Here is a 27,881-nt window from a genome sequence, read left to right as displayed (position 1 = left end):
GTAAAGGATTAAATAAAAATCACAACTGAATTTGTTACTCGTATTGCACGCTTCAATGCCGCACGCTGTCATATTAATATATTAAACTATTACATTTTTATATGTAATGTATAAACTATATTTTAAACGAAAATATAATGTTTTTATTGCATTTCCTCGATTCGTTTTATTGCGTTTCCTCATTCATCACTCGAGTGTGAACCATTTGTACGATGTCCAAAAGTGTTTCCAACCGTCTCGCGTACGGTAGTCGACGCAATTGAAGTCCTGCTGCATGCAACATAGCGTCAACTTCATCCGATGGAGGGGGCGCTAGTAAAACGATATTTGGCTCCTCTCTAGACAAGGCATCTGCGATTCTATTCATTACGCTTACAGATTCTTCATCTGTGACTGTGTTTCTGCGAGATCTTCTATGTGAGTCTGGTGAAGCTGTAACATAATCATCATTGCCATTATTATCATTATCACTATTGCTATTATTATTATTATTATTATTATTATTCATCTGTTTACTCTAAGAAAAAGAAAGAAATAGAAGGATATTAGTATTTGACCTTAAGAAAATCGATGAAACATTTTAAAGAGGTTCGAGTTTTCAGAAAATGTGTTTTTACGCTGGAAAGTTCTGTGATAACTGGCTACATTTTTGTACGCTAATACAGCATCATAAAAGATATGTATATATAAAATTGCTAAGAAAATTTAGATTTTCAGGGGATTGAGATTTGTAAAAAAATTATTTTTCACGCAAACTTTATAAAAAAAGCGTGCAAATTAGAAACTTGCCATTGCTTTCTCATCAGTTCAAATCAATTTCGTTCTCGAAGCTTCCTCCAGGAGGAAACAAAAATTGAAAGATCCTCTTGCTCAGAGAGATTTTTTATGATCGAAATAAAATAATGATGCAACGTGCAAGTTTCTAATTTACACAATTTTTATATTGGAATATCTATGAATTTCCCATACTTGATATTGTGGTGCTAATGTCATCTCTGTCGTCATCATTTGGTGTAGTTGTATGATCAGCTTCTTCTTGCAAATCCTGACTCACATTTGTGTGGGTTCTACCAAAAAAATTGTAATAATAATAATTACTATTATAAAACCAACATTAAAATAAGATTTAAGGAAAGAAGTATTACGTTCGTAACAGGCAAGAATCGCGCAGAAATTCCATCGTGTCGTAATATTTCCACTTCTCCTTGATGTCAATTCTTGCGGAACCGCTGGCATGCTGCTCAGCTTGAACAATTTTTCGAAATGTGTCTCGCAAGCTTTTAAATTTTTTTTGAGCATCTGTTGCATTTAGTTTGCCTATAACAGTAAATTACAATCAAGACGAGGCTCAAATCACTTATGTGAAGAGACATATTATTCCTTACCATTCAGTTCTGCGGAGACTTCATCCCAGAGACGCCGTACAGTCTCTCGATTTCTTTGCTCCAACGGTAATGAGATATCCCATAAAGGAGTCCGTTTCTGCACTCCCAGGATGAGAAGTTCCACTTCTACATCGGTCAGTTTTTTGTTTCGGGCAGTTTTCGCGATGGGTACTCCAGTCGATTTTCTGGAGAGTCTGACCGGTTCAGCTGCAAAATGACGAATTACAAGGATTTGTCATTCTCAAAAAATTTTCAAAGTGTCTGGTTGTGCGGCAACCGCACGAATAACTATATATTAATGTCCGAATATAAAGTCCGTAAATATTGACTAAATTTAAGGGGATTTTGTCAGGACAGTGATCTCTGCAACGAGACGGGATAAGACAGACAGGCAGGGTAAGTGGAAACCACTCTCCCCTCGTACGACCCTGACTGGGACCGTTTTTACTCGCGCGATACATTGCACGGGGCAGAAAATTAATTAGGTAGTTAGCCCGGTTAAATTAGAACCCATCGATAATCGGAAACCGAGGTAATGAATCGGCTCGGCTTGTCTATCCCGCAAGCTTACATCTCGACTTACATCCCTCGTGCTTGAACGGCAGATCTCTCATTTGGGCTAAAAACCAGTTCTCCTATGATTCCTATGCGGATCCTCAGCCGCCCCCGCTTCGGGAAGAAGAACGAGACACCCGCGGGGGGGAGGAATGTGCGACGATTGCACCCGGTTAAGGGTCGACAGGAGTAACACTACCGACCTCTGTCGGGTTGCTTAGCTGCGAGTCCGTATTTTATTTATTATAAATTTTTTAAGAGCCAAAATGGAAAATCCGGCTATGTACCGGGTTGCGGCTGATCTTACTGATTAAAACAAGCATAAGTTTAATGAGATTTGTTAATTAATTTGGCTAAAATTTGGGAAAAACCGTTTCTAGCCGGATTTTCCATTTTGGCTCTTAAAAAATTTATAATAAATAAAATACGGACTCGCAGCTAAGCAACCCGACAGAGGTCGGTAGTGTTACTCCTGTCGACCCTTAAGGGGATCCTGCAGCCGTATGATTTACCGACAAGGCATAATCGGTCTAAGCAATATCTTTGAATTGGCTGAACAGAATGGAAAATCCTTTTACACGATTAAAGTACGCACAAAAATGTAGAGGGCTGTACATGATTTTTTCTGATAAACTAAAAAAAAAATTTATTTTTATAAATATTGTCTTCACCTGACGACAATATTTGCTTTATACAAAAATTCTGCAGTATTTCTATAGAAAATAGTGATGCAGCCCTCTACAAAAAACTGTCAGGAATAATATCGTGCAATTAGAAGTAAGATTTGAAGCCTAAAAAGAAAGATATTACTTAGACCAGTGGAAGATGCAAGGTTAGGTGCTATCCTTGTCTATATCCTTGTCTATACAAGGACAGATATAGTCGGTGAGCACTTCTTTATCGACGCTGATCGAGTTCGCCTGCGGCTCCAGCATCCCCTTAAGGGGATCCTGCAGCCGTATGATTTACCGACATTATCGTTTTCACATAAATCTTTTAATTGGCTTTATAGAATTGCAAAAATCTTTTACAGAATTAAAGTACGCACAAAAATCTAGGCTAGCAAACGCGATTTTATATAAAAAAAACACTAAAAAATTAAAAATGTTACTTATTTGGGCACATACAGCTGTCACCTGACGACAATATTTGGTTAAAACAAAAATTCTGCAGTTTATACATACATAATGTTTGTCTCCTAGCCTTAGGAAAACATGTAGGAATAATATCGTGCAAGTAGAAGTAAGATTCAATGCGTACAATAAAAGAAAAATGTGAATTTTATTTTAGTACTGCAAATACGGATGCAGACTGACAAGAAGAGCAGCAACAGTAGTTGTCGAATCTTGCAAGAGATGGCGAGCAATCAAACAAGGACAGATGTCATTTCGTTAGACAAAGACAGATATAGGGAAAACAAAATTAGAAAGGTTGACATTATCGACATCGAGGAAGTTCGTCTGTCACTGCAGGATCCCCTTAAGGGGATGCTAAGGGCCTGAGCAGAATAGCTGACTTATAATTTTAAGACAGTGTTTTATGCTTTAGATCTTTGTTTTTAGCAACGCACAATACTGTCTTATGTCTCAAGTCTTACAATGTTGACACTTTGTACACTCGTTTAAGACTTGAGACACAAGACAGTATTGTGCGTTGCTAAAAACAAAGATTTAAAGCATAAAACACTGTCTTGAAATTATAAGTCAGCTATTCTGCTCAGGCCCTAAAGCTAAGGCCGAACTTCCTCGACGTCGGTAATGTCAACTCTGTCAACTAAAGCAAAGGCCGAACTGATATTGGAGACCTCGCGTGGTGACAACGCGAAACTCCGGTTTCAGTGTTACCAACTAATTTCAGGTTCTATGAAGTGGTGTATGTCCGTACACGTACACACACCACTGAATTGCTCACACGGACGCACGGTAGAGAGACATATGCTATAGACGCGGCAACGCCGCGCGGCGTTGCCGCGTCTATGGATTCTTTAGCAATACGGCCTGAACCTGAAAATGCTTTCTGGCCGTCCGTAGCAGAAGGCAGTAACGTATCAAGGCTGATAAGCACCCGCTTTTTATAAATTACATATATTCTTATGCACACATGTGCGTATATATATATAATATGTATCTAATTATTATGTGTATGTTTATAATTGTCTGATGACAAATAATAACAGTAGCATAATTGAGAATGTGAATTAGTATACATAGTATGTATTGACGCGGGTACTTATTAGACGTGGCAATTTACTGCATCTCTTGCACCTCAAATAATTTTTTTCTTGTAATGTAAATGAATGATGTAAAACTCTTTCAAAGGATCTATCCATTCTTGATGGGGTAAAATAATAACTTCTATAACAAATGCAATAAATATTAAATTTATAGTATTGATTTATATAACTAATTTTATTCTGTCCTTATATATAGAAAAATATACACTCAGTCTTAGCATCAGAGTAGAGGGTAACGCAGCTGATGAACAGTATAGATAACAAACTGAATAAAAATCTTAATTATTATAACATAATGATATATTAATAAGATTTTTATTCAGTTTGTTATTATATCTATACTGTTCATCAGCTGCGTTACCCTCTACTCTGATGCTAAGACTGAGTGTATATTTTTCTATATAAAGACAGAATAAAATTAATTATATAAATCAATACTATAAATTTAATATTTATTGCATTTGTTATAGAAGTTATTATTTTACCCCATCAAGAATGGATAGATCCTTTGAAAGAGTTTACATAAAAAGCTCAGCGTTGGAAACCTCATATTATTCATAATTCTCCATTATTTGTTTAAATCTACGCAGGTTCCTTTTCAGTAAGATTGATAGTCTGAAGTAATAGGTGATGGCAAAAAATCTGAAATTATTGCACTATCATGCAGAAGCACTAAGAATTTAAATATATATTTTTATGCATATTAAAAGATATATTAGCAATCAGTCTAATTAGAAAAAAGATGTACCAGATAATAAAAAAGAAATTGTATATAAAAAAATGGTTTCTAATATGTATTCAGAGAATGTTGATTTATCATATTATTCTTTCAAACTTGCTTTCCTCCTTTTGAAAATTTACACCAAGAGAAACTTTTGTAACATATTATATACTTTGTATTGATTTTTTTTAACATCTTTATTTCTTAAAAAGGAAACGAAAACCGTAGAAGAAAATTATTAAACTTATTTTTATTGTGTTGAGAATTCATTCAATTTTATCGCTACGTGTCTCAACTTCTCTTGTTCAAAACAAAAAACTAATTTATAGCTTTTGATTTTATATATAATTGTTAAATTTCAGTTTTGTCAGATGCAATTTGTGCGAGCTTATTTCGTGGAGCAAATATTTTGTTGCGTTTTCGAGAGTGTTTATCCGATCATTAGCGAAGCGACGCGATGCATTTATATTTGATCACGAGGGACTATGCGCAAATTTTCGCATTGTTTGCGGATTTTATAACTTTATTGACGAATATAAGATCTAATATTTTTCGCATAATTGATTTACGATTACTCGCGTTTTATTGAGGCTCAGATGTACACCCGTCTGTATCACGTCAATAAAAATCTGGCAGCAAAATGAGTATGAATTCATTCGTTTAGCAAAGGATGCACGTTGACCTTAGAAGCGCACGTTGGAATTTCATCCGGAGGGAAAAAACTTTGTCGCGTTTTTTTAATCTTTCTGATTCTCAAAATAAATTCTTCGTGTATATTTTTCGCGCTCATAATATTATTTGATTTGTGCAGATTAATTTTCTTTTCATGCATGAAATATATTTTGGCAACTATGCCGTCTATAGGAAGAAATCTGTCGGACTGTGCTAACTCGGACCACGTGCGTTTCTGACGTTTAGATATTAGTGAAATTCGGTTAGAAAACAAAAAAATGACCTGTCTCGTTTCTTGATAGAAATTCGAGATGCTAAATACTAATTTATTGGGTGCGTTCGGGAAGACACTATTAGTGCTATTTGCTTATTTTATCCTTGTTTTACACCTGATGAACGATAAAGATAGAATGATGCAATAGCGCTAATAGCGCGCTTCCCGAACGCAGCCATTGTGTTATAAATTCGACGTTCGCTTTTCGCGTGAGACTGGCATCGGCTTCCTATGTCGCTAAACGGGCCTTTTTCAGTTGGATACGTTTTTTTTCATTATAATATACAGAGGAGAAGAAGCTAGGGATAGTGGGATAGGTAGACATACATTTGTACGACAATATCGGGGGTCTATCGATCGTTAGTACGATTATTTTTTCTCTGGGCCCGGAGCCTCGTCCACGATGACAATATCGCGGACACGGGACGTCTCCAGAATCGTGCTCCGATTACTTTGTACTAAGAATAATTCTGCATAAATTTCTTTTGTGCCTTTATATCATATGTATTTTTCAAGCAAAGTTCATTTGCAGAATTTACGCGATGGAAGATATATGTATACATATATAATTAGTAATAATTGAAAAAATGTAAAAAATGCCTAACGAGGCATCTGTATGACATATCTGTCAAGCTCGTTCTTTGAAACGGCTTTATAATCGCAAAATCCTTTTACAGGAGTAAAGTAGAGGTACTAATGAAGAGTGGGAATATATAAAAAAAGTAGTAATAATTGGAAAAAATGTAAAAATGCCTAACGAGGCATCTGTACATCATGTCAACAGTGTGTCTGCTGAACGCGGCCATTTTACATTTTTTTCAATTATTACTAATTATTTTACAATCCCACCCTTCATTAGTACCTATACTTTACTCCTGTAAAAGGATTTTGCGATCTATGAAGCCGTTTCAAAGAACGAGTTTTAGACAGATATATCGTTGAGTTCATCTGATCAACACTCTGCGTGATTGGTTGGTTCTAAAAGTAAGAGCCAATCACGTTCGACTGCTACTCAGCGGCTTGGTCTGCTTGAACGCGCCCAATGCCTAACGAGGCATCTGTACGACATATCTGTCAAAGCTCGTTCTTTGAAACGGCTTCATAGATCGCAAAATCCTTTTACAGGAGTAAAGTTTAGGTACTAATGAAGGGTGGGATTGTAAAATAATTAGTAATAATTGAAAAAAAATGTAAAAATACCTAACGGGATATCTGTACCACATATCTTTCAAAGCTCGTTCTTTGAAACGGCTTCATAGATCGCAAATTCCTTTTACAGGAGTAAAGTAGAGGTACTAATGAAGTGCGGGATTGTAAAATAATTAGTAATAATTGAAAAAAATGTAAAAAATGCCTAACGAGATATCTGTACCACATATCTTTCAAAGCTCGTTCTTTGAAACGGCTTCATAGATCGCAAAATCCTTTTACAGGAGTAAAGTTTAGGTACTAATGAAGGGTGGGATTGTAAAATAATTAGTAATAATTGAAAAAAATGTAAAAATGCCTAACGAGATATCTGTATCATATATCTGTCCTGGTTCGATTGCTGTGTAGGAATCAGACAATGTAGCCAACCCCGAAACTGCCCACAACTGCGTGCGCCATCACGCCGTCTCTCGCAAGATCCGTGAACTACTGCTGTGACATGATTGCTGCTCTGCGTGAATATTTTTGTGAAAAATATACACGATCGTTTCAAAGCTCCCATTTTTATTCTAGGCTTTCGATCTCAATTTCAAAGGTACGTTATTGTTTGTGCACGTCTTCTGAAGTGCGGGAAAGTTTAATTTCGTACATATTACGTATACAACTGTTTATATTAGAAAATAAGGTTATGAGGTGACAGCATTTTAAAAATTTTTTCAATTATTACTAATTATTTGACAATCCCGCACTTCATTAGTACCTCTACTTTACTCCTGTAAAAGGATTTTGCGATCTGTAAAGCCGTTTCAAAATAGGAGCTTTGACTGTTTTTGTCGGTAATTTGAACGGCTTTAGCATCCCCTTAAGGGAATCCTGCAGTGACAAGCGAACTTCCTCGATGTCGATAATGTCAACTTTTCTAATTTTGTTTTCTCTATATCTGTCTTTGTCTAACGAAATGACATCTGTCCTTTTTTCGATTGCTCGCCATCTCTCGCAAGATCCGGCAACTACTGTTGCTGCTCTTCTTGTCATTCTGCATCCGTATTTGCATTACTAAAATAATTTTTCGATGGATCTTTTTTTGTGCGCATTGAATCTTACTTCTACTTGCACGATATTATTCCTACATGTTTTCCCAAGGGCAGATGATAAACATTATGTATGTATAAACTGCAGAATTTTTGTTTTAAGCAAATATTGTCGTCAGGTGACAGCTGCGTATGTGCCCAAATAAGTAATATTTTTAATTTTTTGGTGTTTTTGATATAAAATCGCGTTTGCTACCCTAGATTTTTGTGCGGACTTTAATTCTGTAAAAGATTTTTGCAATTCTATAAAGCCAATTAAAAGATCCATCGAAAAACGATAATGTCGGTAAATCATACGGCTGCAGGATCCCCTTAACAAAGCTGATCGCGCCCAGCGGGCGAAATTGCGCCCGTTGCGACGAGACGACACGACACGACACGACACGACACGACACGGCACGGCACGGCGCGGTACAGCGACGGTGACGATACAGGGCGAATCGCGAGACGAGACGAGACGACACAGACACGAATGCCACGCGAGAGGGGAACGAAGCAACGTATCGGCGGATCGACGATCAATGGCGTCGTAGGTTTTTTATATAAATAAAATTGACTAAAAATTACAGATACAAAATGTAAAAGTGATTGATTTGGGCGATGACTGGTAAAGGGATTTACAAAAAGAAAAGAGAATGAGATACACCCGCTTCGCGCGGGCTCAAAAGCTAGTTTTGTTTATAAAAGACATCACGCTTCAAAATGATAAGCGTGTAAAACATCTTGTCCGTAGTAGACATCACGCTTAAAGAGTATAAGCGTGTAATAAATAATGTCCGTAATGAACATCACGCTTAAAAATTAGAAGCGTAAGAAATCTTTCCGTAATAGACATCTCGATCGCTTGTGGAACATAAATGCATGTGTAGTGTACACACACACACACACACACACACACACACACACACACACACACACACACACACACACACTCAAACACACACACCCAGGGTGCAAAAATTATTTTTACATTTCTCTCCTGGCGGAAGAGACCACCACCTTCTCGCGGTTTCCGTTGAGCAACAATATGTACGTTACCCTTATTCTACATAGAAGTCGTAGTCGTGAGTTGTAAGAAATTGACCAATCACAGATTGAATATTCTCTTCAACTTCGAATGTGATTGGTCAATTTCTTACAACTCACGACTACGACTTCTATGTAGAATAACCTTTATACATTTAATGGAAAATAAATTCAAAGACAGAAAGAAGAACAGTGTATAAACTATAATTTTTTTTAGTACTTAATAATATCATATTGCGCTGAAATTAATTCTTTAAATAGAGATTGTTGAATAAACAGTGATTCTTTTTAAATAAAAAAACGTACATATTGACCAAGAGTGGATTTTTATATTTTAATTTAAATTTTAATTTTGTATTAACATATAAAAAAATGTATATAATAATTCTTTATTAAATAATTTTTTAGATTTATTAATATGTAGGAAAATACATCGATAATTAATGTCGCGCGCCGATATAATGTCACGCGTCGCCTGGTCGCCTCGTCAACTCGGCATTCACGAGATCCGAAATCGCATAGCCAATAGCCATAGCTCGAGAGAGAAGAAAAAGACAGCAGATCTGTCTATCCTTTTCTACCGCTGACGCTCGAAGCTGGCCGAAGCCAGCCGAAGCGCTCGGCTGCGTTGCTGAACCGTAAAGTTGGCATCTCTGCCCATCCCCACCACTGGCTGGCAGTGGCTGGCAAAAACCGCGAGTCTGGCATCCTTCTACGATCAATGATCGCGAGAACCGTACCGATCGACCGTCTCGCGGAGAAGGTCCTGTTTACAAAACGGGATTTTGTAGTAACTTACAATAATTTCTTCCGCGTAAACGAGTGAATTATCGCAAGTTACTACAGAAGTATGCTCGCGTAAACGTAGTATTTGTTTAAAAATTCAGAGGGACGCGAAATATAACCTAACCACTGCACTGAGAAAAGCCGTAGTGTACAAGGCACCTAACCTCCTCACCCGAGGAACTGGAAAAAACCCCCCCTGACAGAGAAAAGAATCGTTGTAGCGTCGAGCGTCAAAGCTAAACGCAGTTTAGCTTTTTTCACTCGACGCGGAAATTAAAAAATCTATCACGTGACCAGATTTGACGCTCGAATCCAGCGTCGAGCGTCATCGTGAAATCGCACCTTTATGCGTTATGCAAAAGTCTGTGTTCCCCGCTTTACTTCCGTAGTAACTTAAAGCCCCTTGCACAATAGGCGATAGCGATAGCGACAAGGTTGTCGACAAAGCTAGCTTTGTCGGCACCCTTGTCGCTGTCGCTATCGCTATCGCCTATTGTGCAAGGGGCTTAAGGGTCAACAGGGCTGCGTTCGGAAACGTCACCCGAGTGCACACGAGTGTATACTCCCTTCTCTTTCTATATCTCAGCGAGTTAAAATCGCCGATTAAGTTAATCGGAATTTAGTCACAAGTCGTTCATGATGTAATTTCACGAACAAAAATTCCTTCCATCTTCCATGCAGGTCCGTGTAACATACGATGATTCACATTTGCAACGACCGTGTACTCCAAAATAAGAAATGTCAAAATCCACGAACGTACAAACAATAATAAAGTAAGATCAGTATAAGGCTAATCTCGAATCGTTTTCTCCACAGAAAATTATTAAAATCAGAATTATTAATTTAATAAAATAATACATACCGATTTTTTGGCCAGACGTGAGACACATAAAAATCAATATTAATATTGAGATAAAAGCTTCGAGTTTATTGGAATGAAAACGTATATAATGCAATAAAACATTTGTTATAACTAATTTCACATTTCCATAAAAATCTTTTTTTCGCGCATTTTATGTACAAAATCGAAAAAGTATCTATATAGTTATATCAAAGTATAACAAAAAAAAAAAAAAAAAAAAAAAGAAACTGTTACAGTAGCTAGCTGTAACACAATTCCGGAGTTAGTTACAAAAATCGTTTCGAATATTCGAGACAGAATTATTTCATCTTTCCTTCCCTCTAAAAAAAATCCATATTTTTATTGTTAATATGTGTAGATTATTAATGATGAACAATAAACATATAGGATACTCAAGTTCAATTTTTCTTTCAGGTGCTAATAAAGATGCTTTATTACACTGAATGCTGCTTTTTCATAAACTGGCCACCGTCTATGTAGATGTGTGTGTATGTGTGTATCATGCATGTTGTGTGCTTATGAACTTTATTATATTAATATATCATAAATACTTTTTTCTTCATTAATTTGATTCTTTCAGACGTGTCTAGAAATGTTTCTCAGCTTTATTCTAACAATTTAGTAAAAAGTTTATGCGCGTTTACAAGCATAGGTCATTCTCGCTATCCATATCATTAAAAAAAAATGCCACCGTACACACTGCGACATATTCTAAATTTGAGAAGGGGGCACAGAATATGAAGCGTTAAATCGTATCCGAGTCCACGGCAAAAAGAGCGACATGTTATGAATGAAAAAGAAATGTTTTTTTTTTCAAGACAATCTTTAGGCGAATATGAGAAGACTATGTTCTTTTTTACTGTATATAGTGGCCATTTTATATACCTTCACATTATATGGTCAACATTTAATACAAAAATTAATCTATTATATCTAGTGACAATCCGAATGCGTTCGAATGTAAACGTCGATTAATGAACTCTACTGTTAAAATACTTAGAGACTAAGCATTCTCTTAAATGTACATAAATAACCCTCTTATCGATTAACTATGCTTTTGCTTGTGTGTCTCAAGTTAATAAATTGTCCATTTCCATTCCCTTTTTTTTGGGCTTAAATATCGAAAGTTTAAATTAAATTTTTCAAATGTTCAATTTTTACATCGTACAAGCCAGCACTGAGCTTGTACAGAAACCTAAATGTTTTAATATACTTCTTCTGTGCCTTTTGAGTTGAAGGACAGAAAGTGTGATTCTTCATAATGTGTCTCACAATGTTTCGTATGTGATGTGACTCCGATAGGTGAGAAAGTCGCGTGCCGAAGTTCGCCACGTTAAAAAGCAGATTTTGACTGAGCATTCTCGACAGTTTCTTGCGATTTTCAAATCCACGTCTAAAGTATATAGAGGTTAGAAGCCTTCCTGATACTGTTTCGAATCTAATTTCGCTTGAGTGAGCTCCAGCTGTCTCTTCGCTTCACACTGGGGGAAATTTTGTAGATCGTAATATTGCGGTGCTATCATGAGCAACCAATCAGCTGTAAAAAGATATATAAAATCTCAATAAAAAAACAATTAAATTAACGGATGCTACTAATTGTAATAAATCGACGAAAAGAAAAAGTATAGTCTAGCCCGAATGTGCACCGATTGTATAATAAAATAACACGAGAAAACTTACGTTTAATGTCAGTGACTGTTCTGATGTAATTTTTAGTGGTGAGCACAAATTCATTATAAATAACCCACTCTGGTTTGTGATCGAGACAACTGCTCGGATGAAGTTGTACTACCTGGTTATCTTTGATGGTCAGATAATGTCCCGTTCTCTCTAAATGCGCTACCTGCATGTTGAAATAACAATATTAAGATGCATATAAAATAAAATAAAAGCATGGTATATAAAGAGAAACTCAATATTTATGTTACCTGCATGAAGAAACCATTAACAAGAGCTTTCCTGATGTTAATGTAATAATCTTTTGAATTGAAGTCCGTCGAAGTGCGTTTTAATACAAATCTGTCCATTATTCTGCTCAACTGTTGTCTTACGTTGTCTCCGCTCTTCAGCGATCGATAATTCACGTAATTGTCGTAACACCATTGAACATCGTCCATATCTGTAATTAATTCATCACAGGTAGAACCGTAGAACTATCAAACTACAGGCCTGTTCGTTTTCGCTGCACTTCTGAACCAGTGCGATAAGTTAGAATTAAAGAAAATATATTTGTTTCATTCTAAGTTATTACACTAGGTCAGAAGTGCAGCGAAAACGAACAGGCCTAATATTTCAGATTGATAGAAATAATAAGAAGCAAGTACTTACGTTGTTTGAAAGAGTGATACACGTTAAGTAATGTTAGATGATCACCATCAATGTGTGCAAATTTCATTTTTGCGTCATCCGCAGCCTTTTTCGATTCATTCGGCCTCACAAAGCACTGTGGGACTAATACCATGTCAATCATCAATATACTACCATGTCATCTTACCACAATTCTGATTCTATTACTTTACTTTTAGAACTCTTTCTTATATATTTTACGTATGATTTTCGTAATATTATATATTAATAGTTAATAATACATAATATAAATAAAATAATTATTAAATTATTAGTAAACAGTTGCACGGGTATTATCGCGTACAGCAAACCCCAATACGTTACCTGAGAGCATAGCAGTAATGCTGAGTATCTCATTGCTGCAATTATGATTGCAAGAAGCTATAAGCATCTTCGCCAACTGTGGATCTAATGGAAACTCTGCCATTACCGCGCCAAGATCCGTCAGGTTTCCATCATCGTCAAGAGCTGCTAGATAATTCAGAAGTTCCAAAGCTCTCATAAGAGTTTCGGGCGCAGGTGGATCCATAAAGTCAAAATGTACCTGTCGTATAATATGCAATAAGTTTTACGATGTTTACTTAAAAACACATGATCAGTTATTATTTTAATAATATAATATTACGATAAACGCACCAGATCATCAATGCCAAGCTTCTTCAATTGCAATACGACGCTTCCAAGATTAGAACGCAAAATCTCGGGGTAGGTATTATCTTGCATCTCGTTTTTGTACGCCTTTTCTGTGTATAATCTGAAACATTTCCCGGGTCTTGTTCTGCCAGCGCGACCGGCTCTCTGTTGCGCTGAAGCCTTGCTGATAGGTGACACTAAAAGAGATTCGACACGAATCCTAGGGTTGTATACCTATAAAAAGCATTAGAAATTAATAACAAGGTTTATTGATAGTAAAAGATTATTAATTTAAATTAATTAAAACGTCGCATTTACTTTTTGCTTGGCAAAACCAGGATCTATGACAAAGACGACCCCATCGATAGTCAACGATGTCTCCGCGATATTAGTCGAAACGACGACTTTCCGGCCGATAGCACCGTTAGGTTTGGTAGGCGGAGCAGCTTCGAATATTCTCTGTTGAAGATTCGGTGGCAGTGTCGAATACAGTGGTATACACTTTAGTTCACCAACTTCAGGTCCCAGGTTGTCCATTTCTCGTTTAATTCTCTTGCAAGCTTCCTCAATTTCCTCCTGACCGGTCAAAAACAGCAGAAGGTCCCCGGGAATCTCTTCGCACATCTGTATCTGAATGACAGTTCTGATTGCCGCCTCCAAGTAGTCCCTCTCCGGCTCTGGCGTATAAAATATCTCGACCGGATGTGTTCTACCAGGTACGTTCATGAGCGGTGCATTGTCGAAATATTGCTGAAACTTTCCAGCGTCCAAGGTAGCACTCATAATCACAAGTTTCAAGTCCGGTCTCTGTTTGATCACTTCTTTCAAAACACCCATCAGCAAGTCAGTAGCTAATGTTCTTTCATGAGCTTCATCTAGCAGTATCACTTGATAGGCATCCAACATGGGATCAGACATGCCTTCCCGAAGCAACATACCGTCAGTCATGTACTTCAGCACGGTCCTTGGCGAACTGCAATCTTCAAAACGGATGCTGTATCCTACTTCTTGACCTGTAACAAAGTTACAGAAATTTTTTTTTAATTTATTACCGTCACAGCACTGTTCTGATAATATTACAATATTCTTTAATTATCCAACATAACAAATAATTATAATACGTACCTAAGGCAACGTCCATTTCTTCTGAAACTCTTTGAGCAACGCTCATAGCTGCCACTCTTCTGGGTTGAGTACAGGCGACTCCTTTCGTTCCAATACTTCTTGAATATTCTACACACCATTGCGGTATCTGGGTAGTTTTGCCGGAGCCTGTCTCTCCAACAAGAACAATGCATTGATGCTGCGACAGCAATCTCATAAAATCCGCGCGATATTCAAACACAGGCAGAGTTATTCTTTTCTTATAAAGTTCATAGTATCTCGGCGTGTATGGCAGCATGGTATATGGATTGAACTGTACTTGGCTCTTCGCCGCCGTGGGCCCTGGGATTGTTGCATTGTTGGAAACGGAGCCGTCCCTGCAAAATGATCATTGTATGAAATTTTCCATTCTACATACGTATGCAACAAGCAGTACGCAAACTAATGGCGTACGCACTGAGTTGAAAGCAAGTATCTCTATGCAGAACAGAGGGGCCTCGAGATATTGTTAACGCACGCATCGGCACACGTGCGAGATTAATAAAATCACGGCGATGTGTGCGAACAAGCATATATAATGTGCTCGCTAGAGAAAGAGCGACTATTAAAAACATAGTTTTATTTTATTGCAAATGCGAAACACAGGTCAGACAGAAGAACCGTTACGAAGCGCAGCGACGAGAGTTTTCCTCGTTGCCGGAAGTGAGGGGCTGTCGAAGTGACGAGCCCGAGACACGTCCGAGACTCGTCGTCTCCGTGGACACGACGTCGGAAAATCAGCACGCACGTGCCAGGACGCGGAACGCCAGGACGCGCGTGACAAGTGCTGGCACTGGCACGGGGTGCTGATACTGATGCCCGCGATATTGCACATGGCAAAGGGGAACGACTGACCGCCGCCGAGTACCCGCCGTCACGCGTCGTCCGCGCGAACGCGGGGAACACGTTGGTGCACTCACGTGGCTTTCCGTTTGACATAGGGATCCATGACCTCGATCCTGCGCTTCGACATAGCGTCCCCGTCGCTCCAGACGCGGTCAAGCAGGAGCCAAAACTGTTTACGAAATTCCAAGCGAGGCGTCAGTCAAGATGGCAAGCAGGCGCCAGCAGCAGCGGCTTGGAGCTTCCTGCCTTTGTGGTAGAGGCAAGGGACAGCAGATGGTGTTGACGGCGGTCGCGATGTGTGTGTGAGAGAGAGAGAGAGAGAGAGAGAGAGAGAGAGAGAGAGAGAGAGAGAGAGAGAGAGAGAGAGAGAGAGAGAGAGAGAGAGGAAAAAAGGAAAAGAAGATAAAAACCCTGATAGAAATATTTTACTGAAAATATAATGAAATTTTACTGAAAATCTCTCTCAATTGACCTAATTTCATTATTTCATCAATATTTCAGTAAAATTTCAGTTTTCAGTTAGATTCAGTAAATTTTATCATACCTGGTATAAAAAAAATTTTGTTATTACTTTTTAATAGTATAATTTAACTTTCCTTATATTTCACAGTATCACATTACATTTCATAAAGAAAATTATTTATTTTAAATTTATTTTAAATATATTCAGTAATTTTTCAGTAACTTTTATTTTACTTTTCATCCCCAGTACAGATTTCATTACAGTACTTTCAGCAAGATATTTCCATCAGGGAAGAAGAATTTGAGAGGAGAAAGAAGAGAGAGAGCAGAATGTCTTTTATAATAAAAGAATAAAAGAGAAATTAAAAATATTGGAAAATAGAATTTTCTACAAAAACAGTCTATTGGGCAGTCTATTGCAAATTATAATGCAAGTAGACAATTGCTTAATTAATCAAGTACACTTTTAGTAAAGTAGTTGATGATAGAATTTCGATATAATGCTTGATAACTGAAGTAATTAGTATTAAATATTAGTGGCGTTTCACTACTTTTTTACTGAGGTAAAGTTAATTTCGCATACGCAGTACAGATGGATGACATATATTGTCGGAAAAATAATAAATGCCAATAAGTACAGAAAAGATGGCGATTTCAAGTTTATTCTAAATGTAATAAAGATATAAAAAATAAAATATATACACACTGTTAAATAAGTACATTTCTTACAATATACATAGCTTCATTGTCACATCCAAACAGCAGCGTCGATCTGTTGATGTCGATACTGTTTATCGGTTTGTGCATAGCGGCGCACAATGAAGTCACGTTAACTTTTCCATTTGTACTAATTGTATTCAACCAATGCATGTCCGTAGAATCTAGTATCACAAAAAACAGAATGTTAGAATCAATCTTTATGACGCAATTGCATCGTGTGTAGTTGAGCTCCTTACTAATTGCTTTCAAGTCACTTACCGAGTTTCAGTTTTGAACTCTGTGCATTGTTCCAATGCCACAATTCTCCGTTGACGGAACAGGTGAAAAGATTGTCGGGTCTGTCCTGATGGAATAGTATCTCGCTGACAGCTTTGGTGTGCGCATTAAGTTGAGACATTGGATAAGTATTCTGCCTTAAATCCCACACGGTTAAACTGCCGTCGTCTCCGCCGGCGATCACGATATGCCTTTGCGTAGGATGGTGCGTAATACTCGTAGCCGCTGTCTGTGAAATCATTTGTCACTTGTATAAAACTCACAAGATTTTATAAGACTTAAAAAGATTAAAGGTTTATATATTGGAATTATAATAAAAAATAATATAAAACACTTACTTTAACTTGATCGGAAAGCATAAAAGTAGTTGCAGGCACATCGCGATTGTTTCTCAAGTCCCAAACTTTCATATGTCCTCTCGAATTTCCGGTAAGCACCTCATTGTGTTTTAAGAAATCGGCGCAATATATGGAGCAGCTATCAGCATTTTCTGAGAATAAAAGATAACAAATATTTAAATACAATAATCAGACTGTATATTACAAACATATATTAGTATACATGTTAATGCAATATTTACCGATAATCCTAACTGGTTTCTTCTCTGCAGCCGTGAGAAGATTAAGCTTTCCGTCCTCTCCCACTGAAGCTATATCTTGTTCAAAAGTGGACAATGCGGTACAAGAAGCATAATCCGTTGTTCTGTAAAAATACATTGGTAAGAATGTAATAATACTTAATATATTTCGACTTCAAAGCTTAGCACAATCAATTTAACCAAGTTTGCTCACTTAAAACTATGTATAAACTCCCATGCCATGTGCTCCTTAAATTCGGTACAGGTATCCTCATCAATTTGCAGTAGTCTTATCGAGCCTAAAGACGAGGCGGCGACAAAGAAATCTTTGCTGATAAACTGAAAATTCATGTTCCATTAATTCTTAATGCGTAAGAATAAAATTAATTTTATCAGGAAAGAATGGTGTACTACCTTCAGTTCAGTTACATCCCCAAGGAATGAGTACGACGACAGGACTGCAGGGTATGGTTCCTCATCGTAATTCGTTCTAAATGTCCAATATGTTATTTTATTTATCTGCGGAAGAGAAATTTGAGATCAAGATTAAGTTCCAAGACTACTTGAACTCCTCATCATTATAGATTCTTAAATTTCTATTACTGAAATATATAAATGTACAAAGTTTCAACTAATTATTATTAATTAAAAGACACAGTTTTATTACATATACAAAAACACTGATAAAGTATGTACAATTATCTGGAACAAATTTATAGGTTAGGTATGCCAGAAATCCTTACCGGGTTATCCCAACTGCCGGTTAAAAAATTTTTCGCTTCCGTAAAATTTCCATGCTGCCACCTTATCTTGGAAATTTTCTCGGATACGAACGTCCCTTGTACATTCTCGCCCATTTTTCGATAAAAGTCGCTGTAGATGTAGATATAGCCAAAAAAAGTCGAATATCACAGTAGTCCAACTGACCGCTTCTCCCGCCTCCCGCCCGAATGTTAACGATGCCGCCATTGTGCACGTTGCTTAAGCCCATTTCATACAACAATGCGGTCCACTTGACGCTACAAATGCTTTGGAGCGTTCTTCTTCTCCTTCTTTCTTCATTGAAAGAAAAGAGAAGAGGAATGCTTCGAAGCATTTGTAGCGTCAAGTGGACCGCAGCCAATAAAGCTTGTCCCTCATGAGCTGCTTAATTAAGCAGCTTATATTGTTTTATATTTTATATTTTTAGTTGAAAAGTGCTATTCTCTTTTTATTCATACGAATAATTATATTGTATGCTTTTCACTCCGTTTAAAATGCAGAAAGATGTTTGCATGATATCAAAACAGATAATTATAAACTTCAGTAATCAAACACAATGGATAAATATATAGATGCAAATTACTCTTGTCTCTTTTCTCGTAATCTGAATGCCGTCTGTTACTCGCGCACTTACCCTCCTTACTTCTTATCCATTATCCCCACTCGGCATGTAATATTTCAGAGGCATTTCTGCAAATTTCCATTTGAAATATTACATCTTTCATTAATATTTCAGAAATTTTTCACGACCGTTTCTACATCATTTCGGCAATGTTTCAATGTCCGCAATTATTTCAAATGCGACTATGCTGAAAGATTTCGGCAATGTTATGAAGTATTTCTCAAACATATCTACGAAATATTGCGGAAACACTTCAGAGATGTTTCAAATACATTTTACACTAAAAAAATGTTTCGTATTAGCAAACAAAATTTTCTTACTGACGCAAAAACTATTTGTTGATATGTGAAAAATAAAATATTTTATTACCGGAACAAAAAAAAATATATTAAGCCGTATATGTGCGTATAGCCGTCGCGCGTTTGTCCGAAGAAATCCGCTCTCTCAACCGGTCACCCATCCAAGTAGTATACCGGCGCCCTTGTCGCTTGACATCGATGATCGAACAGGGTAGTTTTTTTTTTTTTAACGAGGATAATTTATTAACTCATATAAATACACTATTATTTTACTATATACATTGTAGTTCTTGCCTATTTTAGCTTAACCTACTTTGTCAATTAAATACAAGTTGAACTTATGTCCATTTCCGGTACTTTTTACTTTATTCTCATTACATTATATACCTATCCTTTGGAATATACTTTGTAGGAAAAACATGAAAAAACCTACTTGTCAGATGAACATTTAGTGCAATAAACATTTGCAACACTTTTGAACTTACTTAAATATTGCTTTTTTATATATATTTAATTTTTGGTAAGGCACTTATTCATACTTAAAGTGTTTTGGCATGTTATCAGCTCTAAGCTGAGTTATATCTTTTGTTAGATTATTATGTTCTAATTGTGTGTTGTAGAATCTTTCCGCTATACTATAAATAAAATCTCTTATATATGGCATTTCCGCTTGTTTATGTAGATCTACTATTTTACAATATCTACCTTCGTTTAGAATCAGTCTTAAGCACTTATTTTGGAATCTTTGTATAGGTAACAAATTCGTTATAGCTGTTCCGCACCAAGCTGCCGCCGCATATGTGACTATCGGCCTTAATATCATCTTATATATCAAAGCCTTATTGTTATGCTTACTAACTGCAGAGCTTCTTACTAACAATGGATAAAGTTGTTTCATTACCATGTATGTTTTTCTTAAAACTATACTGATATGTCTTTTATACGTCAACTTATGATCTAAATTTACTCCTAAGTATTTAGGAATACTTTTACAATTTATTGTCTGGTTGTATACTCTTATTGGTTGTATAATACGTGAATCTTTGATTTTTCTCGTAAAGACTATTACTTCTGTTTTCGCTGCGTTTAGTGTTATTTTCCATTTATCATAATATTTCTGTAACATATCGATGTGTATCTGTATCTGTTTGGCCGCAACTATCGCGCTAAAGGAGTGTGCGTATGACGCCGTATCATCCGCAAACATCGCTAATTTGGTTTTCTCAAATCTATCTATATCATTTAAATATATCGTAAACAGAGGTGGACCAAGTACCGAGCCTTGTGGTACACCTGCTCTAACATCTCTTTCTGTGGAGTAAGTATTATTTATTCTTACTTGCAGCTTTCTGTTTCTTAAATACGAATATATTAGTTTGATAATATAAATAGGATAATTATTCTTTATCATTTTATATATTAGACCATCCCTCCATACTTTGTCGAACGCTTTCTCAATATCCAAAAGCATCATAACTGTAACATTACCCTTATTATAATTAAGTCTTATATCATTAATTATTCTAACTACTTGTTGCACCGTATTGTGTTTCTTTCTGAATCCAAATTGTTCATCTATTATTATATTGTTTTGTTCTTCATATTTCCTTATTCTAGTCGCTATTATCTTCTCTACTACCTTACTAATACTTGATAGGAGACTAATCGGTCTATAGCTAGATGGTTTGGTCGGATCCTTGCCTGGTAACAGGGTAGTGGTGATCCTCTGACTCTGACGTGCTTCTTTCTTTCTTATACTTGCTTATTTTGGTGAGCATAAAGCTATCGCATAACAATATTAACAATACAGATATACGAATAAATCTTTTTTGCCAGTCAGCGTCGAATATTATTTTATATTAAATATTATTAAATATTTTATATTTTATATTTTATATTAAAAATGCCATATGACAAAATTTGGAATATCAGAAAATTCTTAATAAAAGAGAAAAAATGCAATAATTATATAATAATAAATTTAATGTTTATAAGTTCTAAAGTTTGTCAGCAACTTTTCGGAAATATTACAAATGCAATGTTGTATGTGAAACATTCAAAAATATAACGCGTACAATGCAAACGTAATAATAGTTTTATCATGTATCAGAAATGTTTCTAAACCATTGCATCTGCAATATTTCTCCCGCAATATTGTAGAAAATTCACTGCCTGCAATTCAATTTTTCATTACCGACGCAATCTTTCGGAGATTTTTCACAGGTATTTTAGATGCGGTGTTGCGTTTGATATGTTACAGAAATATTATTCGTGCAAAGTAAACGTAATAGTGCTTTTGTAGAGTTTTGGAAATGTTTCTGAAATGTTTGCGAACTAGCACGGAAAGATGCTCTACCATGCATCTTTCTTAATTAAGAATATTTCATATTTCAAAAATATTTGAAAAAAATTATAGAACCAATAAATTTAAAATATTTTGTAAATATTTTGGCTCGGGTTTAATTGTTTATAACAAAGCCGTGAATGAACATAAAACATTTTTATTGTTAAGGGTATTAATTACTACATTATAAAATAAGAAAATCTATTGAAAGTCATTCCCAGATCAATAATATCGGCGTCCCAATGTAATTGGAGGAAAACTGTCAAATTCACGGTTTTACCACGATTCCAGTCGAACGGATAAAGGTTTTAGCAAATCTCAGGAATATTTCTTCTCCTTAGGCTTCCCTCTATTGATTATACCTGAAAAATTAAAAATAAAAATAAAATTAACAAAATGGCGTTCAGAAAACAAAAAATTCGGGAAAATTCGAGTTATTTGTTATTATAAAATTGTAGCAATATTTTTTTACAATTTGATTTCAGGTATAATTCATGCATCATAGTGTTTTACAACTTCTGTATAAATTTCAAGTTGAAATCACGGTGAAGTCGAGTTCTGAAGATCAAGTTGAAGTCGCGGTTCTCGAGATATCGTGGTAAAATCATCAAAAAATGTAGTTTCGAGAAAATTGCATTCAAAGTTTTGGTACAATATTTATGTTAGAACAGTCGTACTTACACGGTTAAAAAATTTCCTGCACTGTAGAATGCAGTGCATCTCCAAACTACGTTCGGTTTCAGCAGCAGCCGCAAAACTTCTTTTTTCCTCTCGTCGAGTCTGCTTTGTACTGCTAAGCTCCTTTTTATCCGCGCCTGCTAAGCGAATACTGGGACCGACCGCGCGAATATCTGCGTTCAGCCGGCCGCGCGCCACACTACGTTTTACACTCTCCTGACCTCAATTTTGCGAATTTTTCAAAAAGACAAACGGGAAGATATTTCTAAAGGATCACAGTATCGGAATATGCAAAAAACTGAAAATCAATTTTTTCAAAATTTTAACCCTCCCTAGTCCCCTTAAGACATATTACTTAAGACAGTCTTAAAATAAGAACCGACTATGAATACTGGCCTTAAAATAATTATTCACGACCGGGTTATTTTTTAAGATACATATTTTATTTATCTACACATCCTGAAGTCGGTGAATATGTTTCTGTTAGTCGATACCCAGGTAGCACATACACGTTTCAGAAATGTTTTATAAGCGTTTTTCCGAAACGTTTTATAACCGATTTCTAGAAATGTTTCTCACGAGTAAAAATGTCCATTCGAAAAACGTTCGATGGAACGTTTCTTTTCCGATAAAATAACGTTTAAAAAACTATTATAGAAACGTTTTGTTTTAATGATAAAGACATTTTAGATAAAGACATTTAAAATTCTTACTTTTCACGTCTTTTGAACGTGTTTATGACGTCTTTGAGACATGCGTGAGAATGTTCTAGAAGCTTTATGCATATACCATCTATGACGTCTATTCTTTTTCGAAGAAATTCCTGAACTGGTGCATATTCGTGCAATAAGTTAAAGTGAAACAAAAATGGGCCTACGCACAAGGATTGTCGTAACCGTTTACGACTCTGTCGTAAGTCATACGCCGGTGTCGGAAGTCAATGCACAAGGATTGATGTTAGCGTATGTCGTATCCATCGCGTCGCATACGCGACGGATACGACATACGCTAACGTCAATCCTTGTGCGTTGACTTCCGACACCGGCGTATGACTTACGACAGAGTTGTAAACGTTACAACAATCTTTGTGCTCTGGCCCTATACTTGTCTTACTCTAACTTAATTGCATTACTGATGTACACCAGTTCAGGAAGTTCTTCAAAACGGAACACACGTATAAATGTTCTTTCAATGGCCACGTTCAGCAGAACGTTTATTTTGCAACTGTTGGAAGTTTTCTAAGCTCAGATTTGTCCGATGACAAATAGATTAAGACAAAATTAATTTAAGTAAATAAGTGGATATATGTGCATGGATAAAACGATTTATTTTGTGCAATAATAATTAGTGCAATATAAATTTAAATGTTTCAAAAAAGGCTATTGAAGCTATTATATATATAGATAAAGCAAATTATAATTTTGAAAGGAAAAATTTAACAAATCGGTATTTTTGGTAACTTGTGAAACGTAAAAAATACGTTTCTTAAATCATGGTTTCAAAAACATTTTTGTTCAAACGTTTCTTAATGGTTCTTTACGGTTATGGAACTATGTATACATTCAAAAAACGTATATAAAACTAATGTGCTACCTGGGTAATCTCTTATCTTTCGGGATAGGTAATAAACGAGGTTTTGTTCCTAATTCTCGATACAATATCTGCGCATTATCTCTTATTTTAAGGATAAAACTGTAGGGGAGAGTTGGCAATTACCGCGCGGTTGACAATTCCGCGCCATTGTTTATCTCAATAACTATTTGTATTACGCGCCTACAATGATGTTAATATCATAGAGTAACACGAAATACCCCACCCGCATGCGCCGTCAATGCGTTCCGGCCGTCCATGTAAACACAGTGCGCTCTGGAAGCTTCTCTGCTTGCTCGTTGCAATTTTGCTGGTAGTTTCGATAAGAGGTGAGTAATATAATATTTACATTAGAGAAATAAATTTGACCGATTTGATAGGCTAAAACACTATAAAATTAGGTTGCAAAGTGATTTTAGAAACACGCGTTTCTTTCCTATATATTTTAAGGTTGTAAAGTGAAATGATTGAGTTTGATAATTTCGCGCCCAAGGTATAATACTCATAGGTATAACGATAACTGTGTGTTAAGAGTTACCAAGACTGTTTAGTTTACAATGTAAGGTGCTTACAGAAAAGATCGTTGCTTAAGTTTTGATTTGAATTTATAATGATTGTTATTTGTTAACGCATTCACTTATTTTTATATGTAGGTACCTACTAGACGATATTAATGCATAAATATAAAAAAAACATTTTGTTATTGTGTTCTACTTCATGTCACTGGCTGAAGCCAGAGTAATTTTTATAGGTATGGCTTTATTAAACTGGGCACGATTTTATCAGACCTGATCACGATATTATCAGACCAGTTTGATAATACCGCGTTTTCTCATTTTTTGGAAAATTATTAATATTTCAGTTTGTGTTTAACTTTCAAGATTATTGCTATGATATATGGATAGCCAAATAAATGACCTATCTAAAACTGCACAGTTTGTTTTTTTGAAGCATTTCTGAGCTTAGATATACGCTTCGGTTCTTAGGGGCTCGGTAATTGCCAACTCTCCCCTAAATGTGTAGAATTTTCCTACGTAAATAACATTTCAAAAGAATTACATTAAGAAAAAAAATATACATATTCTAGTCTATTAATGTAAATAAATGTTCATTTTAATGTTCTTCTTAAAATAAAGATAATTTTAAATGTATATTTTCTTAAGTTTAAATATACTTTCTCTTATTTTAAAATCATTACTTTTCAGCTTTGCATTGTCTTAATCTTTGTCATAAAACCTTAATCTTTTATCATAAAAGTAGTGTGGGAAGTTGATTCAAGCTGTCCTGCCACTAATTAGAACAAGAGATAATGGATAAGAAGTAAGGAGGGTAAGGGTGCGGTCACATGGACTGATATTTTCCGCGTAACGCGTATCGCGTAACCAATCAAAAGCGCGAATATGCGTAACCGAAAATGCGAAACGCTTTTAATTGGTTACGCGGTTACGCGTTACGCGGAAAATACATGCCATATGACTTCAGCCTAAGTGCGCGAGTAACAGACGGCATTCAGATTACGAGAAAAGAGACAAGAGTAACTTGCATCCATATATTTATCCATTGTGTTTGATTCAGTACTTCGAAAAAACTTAAATTAAATTCTCATGCGTTCGTATTCTTCCTTTTTTTTAAAAATTGTTTATATTAAATTGTTTTAATTATTTTTACGAAAATTCTCGAATACGCACTCCACCAATTATCAAGAAAAATTGTCTAAAAAATTTAAATAGCTATAACTTTGTTTAAAAAAAATGGGAATCTAAATCTAAAAAAGGAGTTTAAAATCTCTACTTTCGAAAGATCGCGGCAGTTGTTTTTCATTTTCTTCAATTATTGTAATTTTAACGATAACCAGAAAACGATGTAAGTACCCGATAAAATGCGAAATTTTCTTGTTACTTTGTGGTGAGCGTGTCACGTACACAAAAAGGACCTGAAAAAATGTTTTGACTTTCTCATGTTAACAAAACAATGGATACATTGAATCATCGATACACCTACGGGCATCAACTAAATATATAATTAAGGGGATCCTGCAGCTGTATGATTTACCGACATTATCGTTCTTAGCTGGATCTTTTAATTGGCTTTATAGAATTGCAAAAATCTTTTATAAAATTAAAGTCCGCACAAAAATCTAGGGAGACAAACGCGATTTTATATCAAAAACATCAAAAAATTAAAAATATTACTTATTTGGGCACATATGGGGCGGCAGTGTGGTCTAGTGGTAGAGCGCCAGACTCGTAATCTGAGGAACCAGGTTCGAGTCCACTAGAGCCATGTAGTATGGAAAAAGTTTTTTTCCGAAGAAACTGCGCCCTCCGTGCAAGATAGGATCTTGTGCGGAAAAACTGGGCTCCGTCTTTCGGAAGAGACGTTAAACCGTTGGTCCAAAGGAAAGGGATGAGTGGGATAGGGTTGGGTACGTCCCTTCAAAAACGCCGTAAGATACTAGACTGTGAACCCTACGGGGATATACAGTAAATAATAGTTTACTAGTTTTTTTTACTTATTTGGGCACATACAGCTGTCACCTGACGACAATATTTGCTTAAAACAAAAATTCTGCAGTTTATACATACATAATGTTTATCATCCTCCTTTGGGAAAACATGTAGGAATAATATCGTGTAAGTAGAAGTAAGATTCAATGCGTACAAAAAAAGATCTTACATACGTCATCCTGCAACCATACACTCCTCAGTCCTCTCCATCATCATCCCACGCTTACCGATTCCCAAATTGTTTTAAGCAATTGTGCCGATTGAATTATCGCCGATTAAGCTAATCGGAGTTTGGTCAAAGTCGTCAAGCTTACAATTATCGGTCTGTTATATTAGATCTTATACTATTTTAAATTTCGCAATTTTGATTTCAGATTTGAATTTAGCGACTCCAAAAACATAAAGATATAGGGTCCTATTCCAATTGCTCCGTAAAAAGTATCTCTTCTTAAATGTGTGGATTTTTCCGTCATTGACGGTCAAGGAATTAATTATACCGCAAAATAAATGTTTAATGTTCCAATAAGTAATTAATAAGTAAAAAATAAGAATGCTTAATAATATGGCACTAAACCAAGGTAATATCAATGTCTCTAACTGAACTCTAACAGACAAATCAAATTGGTAATGTTAGACTTGCGCACTGAGCAAAAATAATCAGCTCAACTCCGCTTACAAGTCATTATACATATTTGTCTTGATGTGATCACCTGTCCGTACTCTAGATAATAGACGATGTAACGTTCCTTAACTCTAAAACCCTAAATATGGGTAAAATTTACCCAGACCAACTTTTGACACGTTTATCGCTCTTAAAATGTGAGAGATCAGAAGCACTACATTAGGTTTAAAATTAGTTTATTAGTCTTCATATTGGAAGACACGATTTATGTTGGCTGCTTTATCACATAAGCATTCTCGACAAGGAAAAACAACAAAATTTCGTTTGAGTAAATTTTACTCATGTTTAGGGTTTACGTAGTTTTAATCGTTTATGGTTCTATAACGTTAACGCTTGATTTGAAATGAGATTATCTTATCCGACAATGATATTAATTATATTTCAACAAATAAACTTACGAACTTAATAGCAATCACAGAGAGGAATACAAAAACCTTGATCTATATATAACATATCGAAAAATTCAATATTTAAAGATATAAAATGTATTTATCAATTTCGTAATAAATGTAGCTTGAATTGTTGTTATGTATCACTAGCACTTACATATTCCGCGTTTTCCGATTAGTGAAACGGATGTAGATATTTGATTAATTAAATGAAAATATTAGTCGTTGATAATTTTATTAAAATACTTTAT

General features: G+C 35.7%; 3 protein-coding genes and 2 long non-coding RNA genes across 6 annotated transcripts; all 5 read right to left on the bottom strand.

The window, feature by feature from the left end:
* Window positions 1-26: 26 nt before the first annotated feature.
* Window positions 27-2,410, bottom strand: LOC139773463 (uncharacterized). Of its 2 annotated transcripts, none has more exons than XM_071707889.1 (5): window positions 1,957-2,410; window positions 1,386-1,592; window positions 1,146-1,317; window positions 970-1,067; window positions 27-432 (listed from the first exon to the last, which is right to left on the bottom strand). In XM_071707889.1, the coding sequence occupies exons 1-5, from the start codon at window positions 1,997-1,999 to the stop codon at window positions 167-169; spliced, it is 786 nt and encodes a 261-aa protein (XP_071563990.1). In that variant the 5' UTR covers window positions 2,000-2,410; the 3' UTR covers window positions 27-166. The 2 variants fall into 2 exon arrangements, with proteins under 2 accessions (XP_071563990.1, XP_071563991.1); XM_071707890.1 differs by having other exon boundaries at window positions 1,969-2,408.
* Window positions 2,411-9,491: 7,081 nt separating this feature from the next.
* On the bottom strand, window positions 9,492-10,614 carry LOC139773462 (uncharacterized). Its single transcript, XR_011718351.1, has 2 exons — window positions 10,235-10,614; window positions 9,492-9,872 (listed from the first exon to the last, which is right to left on the bottom strand). It is a non-coding gene; the product is annotated as an uncharacterized lncRNA (long non-coding RNA).
* Window positions 10,615-10,797: 183 nt separating this feature from the next.
* On the bottom strand, window positions 10,798-15,969 carry LOC139773460 (putative pre-mRNA-splicing factor ATP-dependent RNA helicase PRP1). The gene is made up of 9 exons (XM_071707888.1): window positions 15,797-15,969; window positions 14,859-15,214; window positions 14,052-14,746; window positions 13,737-13,967; window positions 13,425-13,644; window positions 13,083-13,205; window positions 12,683-12,873; window positions 12,435-12,597; window positions 10,798-12,291 (listed from the first exon to the last, which is right to left on the bottom strand). Exons 1-9 carry the CDS (start codon window positions 15,847-15,849, stop codon window positions 12,164-12,166), a joined length of 2,160 nt encoding a protein of 719 aa, XP_071563989.1. The 5' UTR covers window positions 15,850-15,969; the 3' UTR covers window positions 10,798-12,163.
* Window positions 15,970-16,819: 850 nt separating this feature from the next.
* On the bottom strand, window positions 16,820-18,749 carry LOC139773497 (nucleoporin Nup43-like). Its single transcript, XM_071707963.1, has 7 exons — window positions 18,501-18,749; window positions 18,172-18,276; window positions 17,972-18,096; window positions 17,761-17,882; window positions 17,519-17,670; window positions 17,163-17,409; window positions 16,820-17,065 (listed from the first exon to the last, which is right to left on the bottom strand). Exons 1-7 carry the CDS (start codon window positions 18,612-18,614, stop codon window positions 16,893-16,895), a joined length of 1,038 nt encoding a protein of 345 aa, XP_071564064.1. The 5' UTR covers window positions 18,615-18,749; the 3' UTR covers window positions 16,820-16,892.
* A 3,176-nt stretch (window positions 18,750-21,925) lies between these two features.
* LOC139773500 (uncharacterized) lies at window positions 21,926-23,027 on the bottom strand. Its single transcript, XR_011718361.1, has 2 exons — window positions 22,466-23,027; window positions 21,926-22,146 (listed from the first exon to the last, which is right to left on the bottom strand). It is a non-coding gene; the product is annotated as an uncharacterized lncRNA (long non-coding RNA).
* Window positions 23,028-27,881: the final 4,854 nt, after the last annotated feature.

The sequence above is a fragment of the Temnothorax nylanderi genome, unplaced genomic scaffold, assembly GCF_030848795.1.
Source record: "Temnothorax nylanderi isolate EJ_2023f unplaced genomic scaffold, tnyl_v1.0 TNYL_tig0062_pilon, whole genome shotgun sequence".
NCBI classification, from domain to species: domain Eukaryota; kingdom Metazoa; phylum Arthropoda; class Insecta; order Hymenoptera; family Formicidae; genus Temnothorax; species Temnothorax nylanderi.
The sequence above is the reverse complement of the archived record's forward strand: the minus strand, read 5'-3'. Positions and strand labels throughout refer to the sequence as shown.

Coding starts and splice junctions, on each gene's coding strand:
- LOC139773463 (XM_071707889.1), bottom strand. CDS start 1,999: ATGAGAGATCTGCCGTTCAAGCACGAGGGATGTAAGTCGAGAT. Junction 1,318..1,385: donor AGTCTCCGCAGAACTGAATG/GTAAGGAATAAT, acceptor TTACTGTTATAG/GCAAACTAAATGCAACAGAT. Junction 1,068..1,145: donor GATTCTTGCCTGTTACGAAC/GTAATACTTCTT, acceptor TTTTTTTGGTAG/AACCCACACAAATGTGAGTC.
- LOC139773460 (XM_071707888.1), bottom strand. CDS start 15,849: ATGTCGAAGCGCAGGATCGAGGTCATGGATCCCTATGTCAAACGGAAA. Junction 13,645..13,736: donor AGCTTGGCATTGATGATCTG/GTGCGTTTATCG, acceptor ATTATACGACAG/GTACATTTTGACTTTATGGA. Junction 12,874..13,082: donor GTATCACTCTTTCAAACAAC/GTAAGTACTTGC, acceptor AATTAATTACAG/ATATGGACGATGTTCAATGG.
- LOC139773497 (XM_071707963.1), bottom strand. CDS start 18,614: ATGGGCGAGAATGTACAAGGGACGTTCGTATCCGAGAAAATTTCCAAG. Junction 18,097..18,171: donor GGGATGTAACTGAACTGAAG/GTAGTACACCAT, acceptor ATGAATTTTCAG/TTTATCAGCAAAGATTTCTT. Junction 17,671..17,760: donor GAAACCAGTTAGGATTATCG/GTAAATATTGCA, acceptor TTTTATTCTCAG/AAAATGCTGATAGCTGCTCC.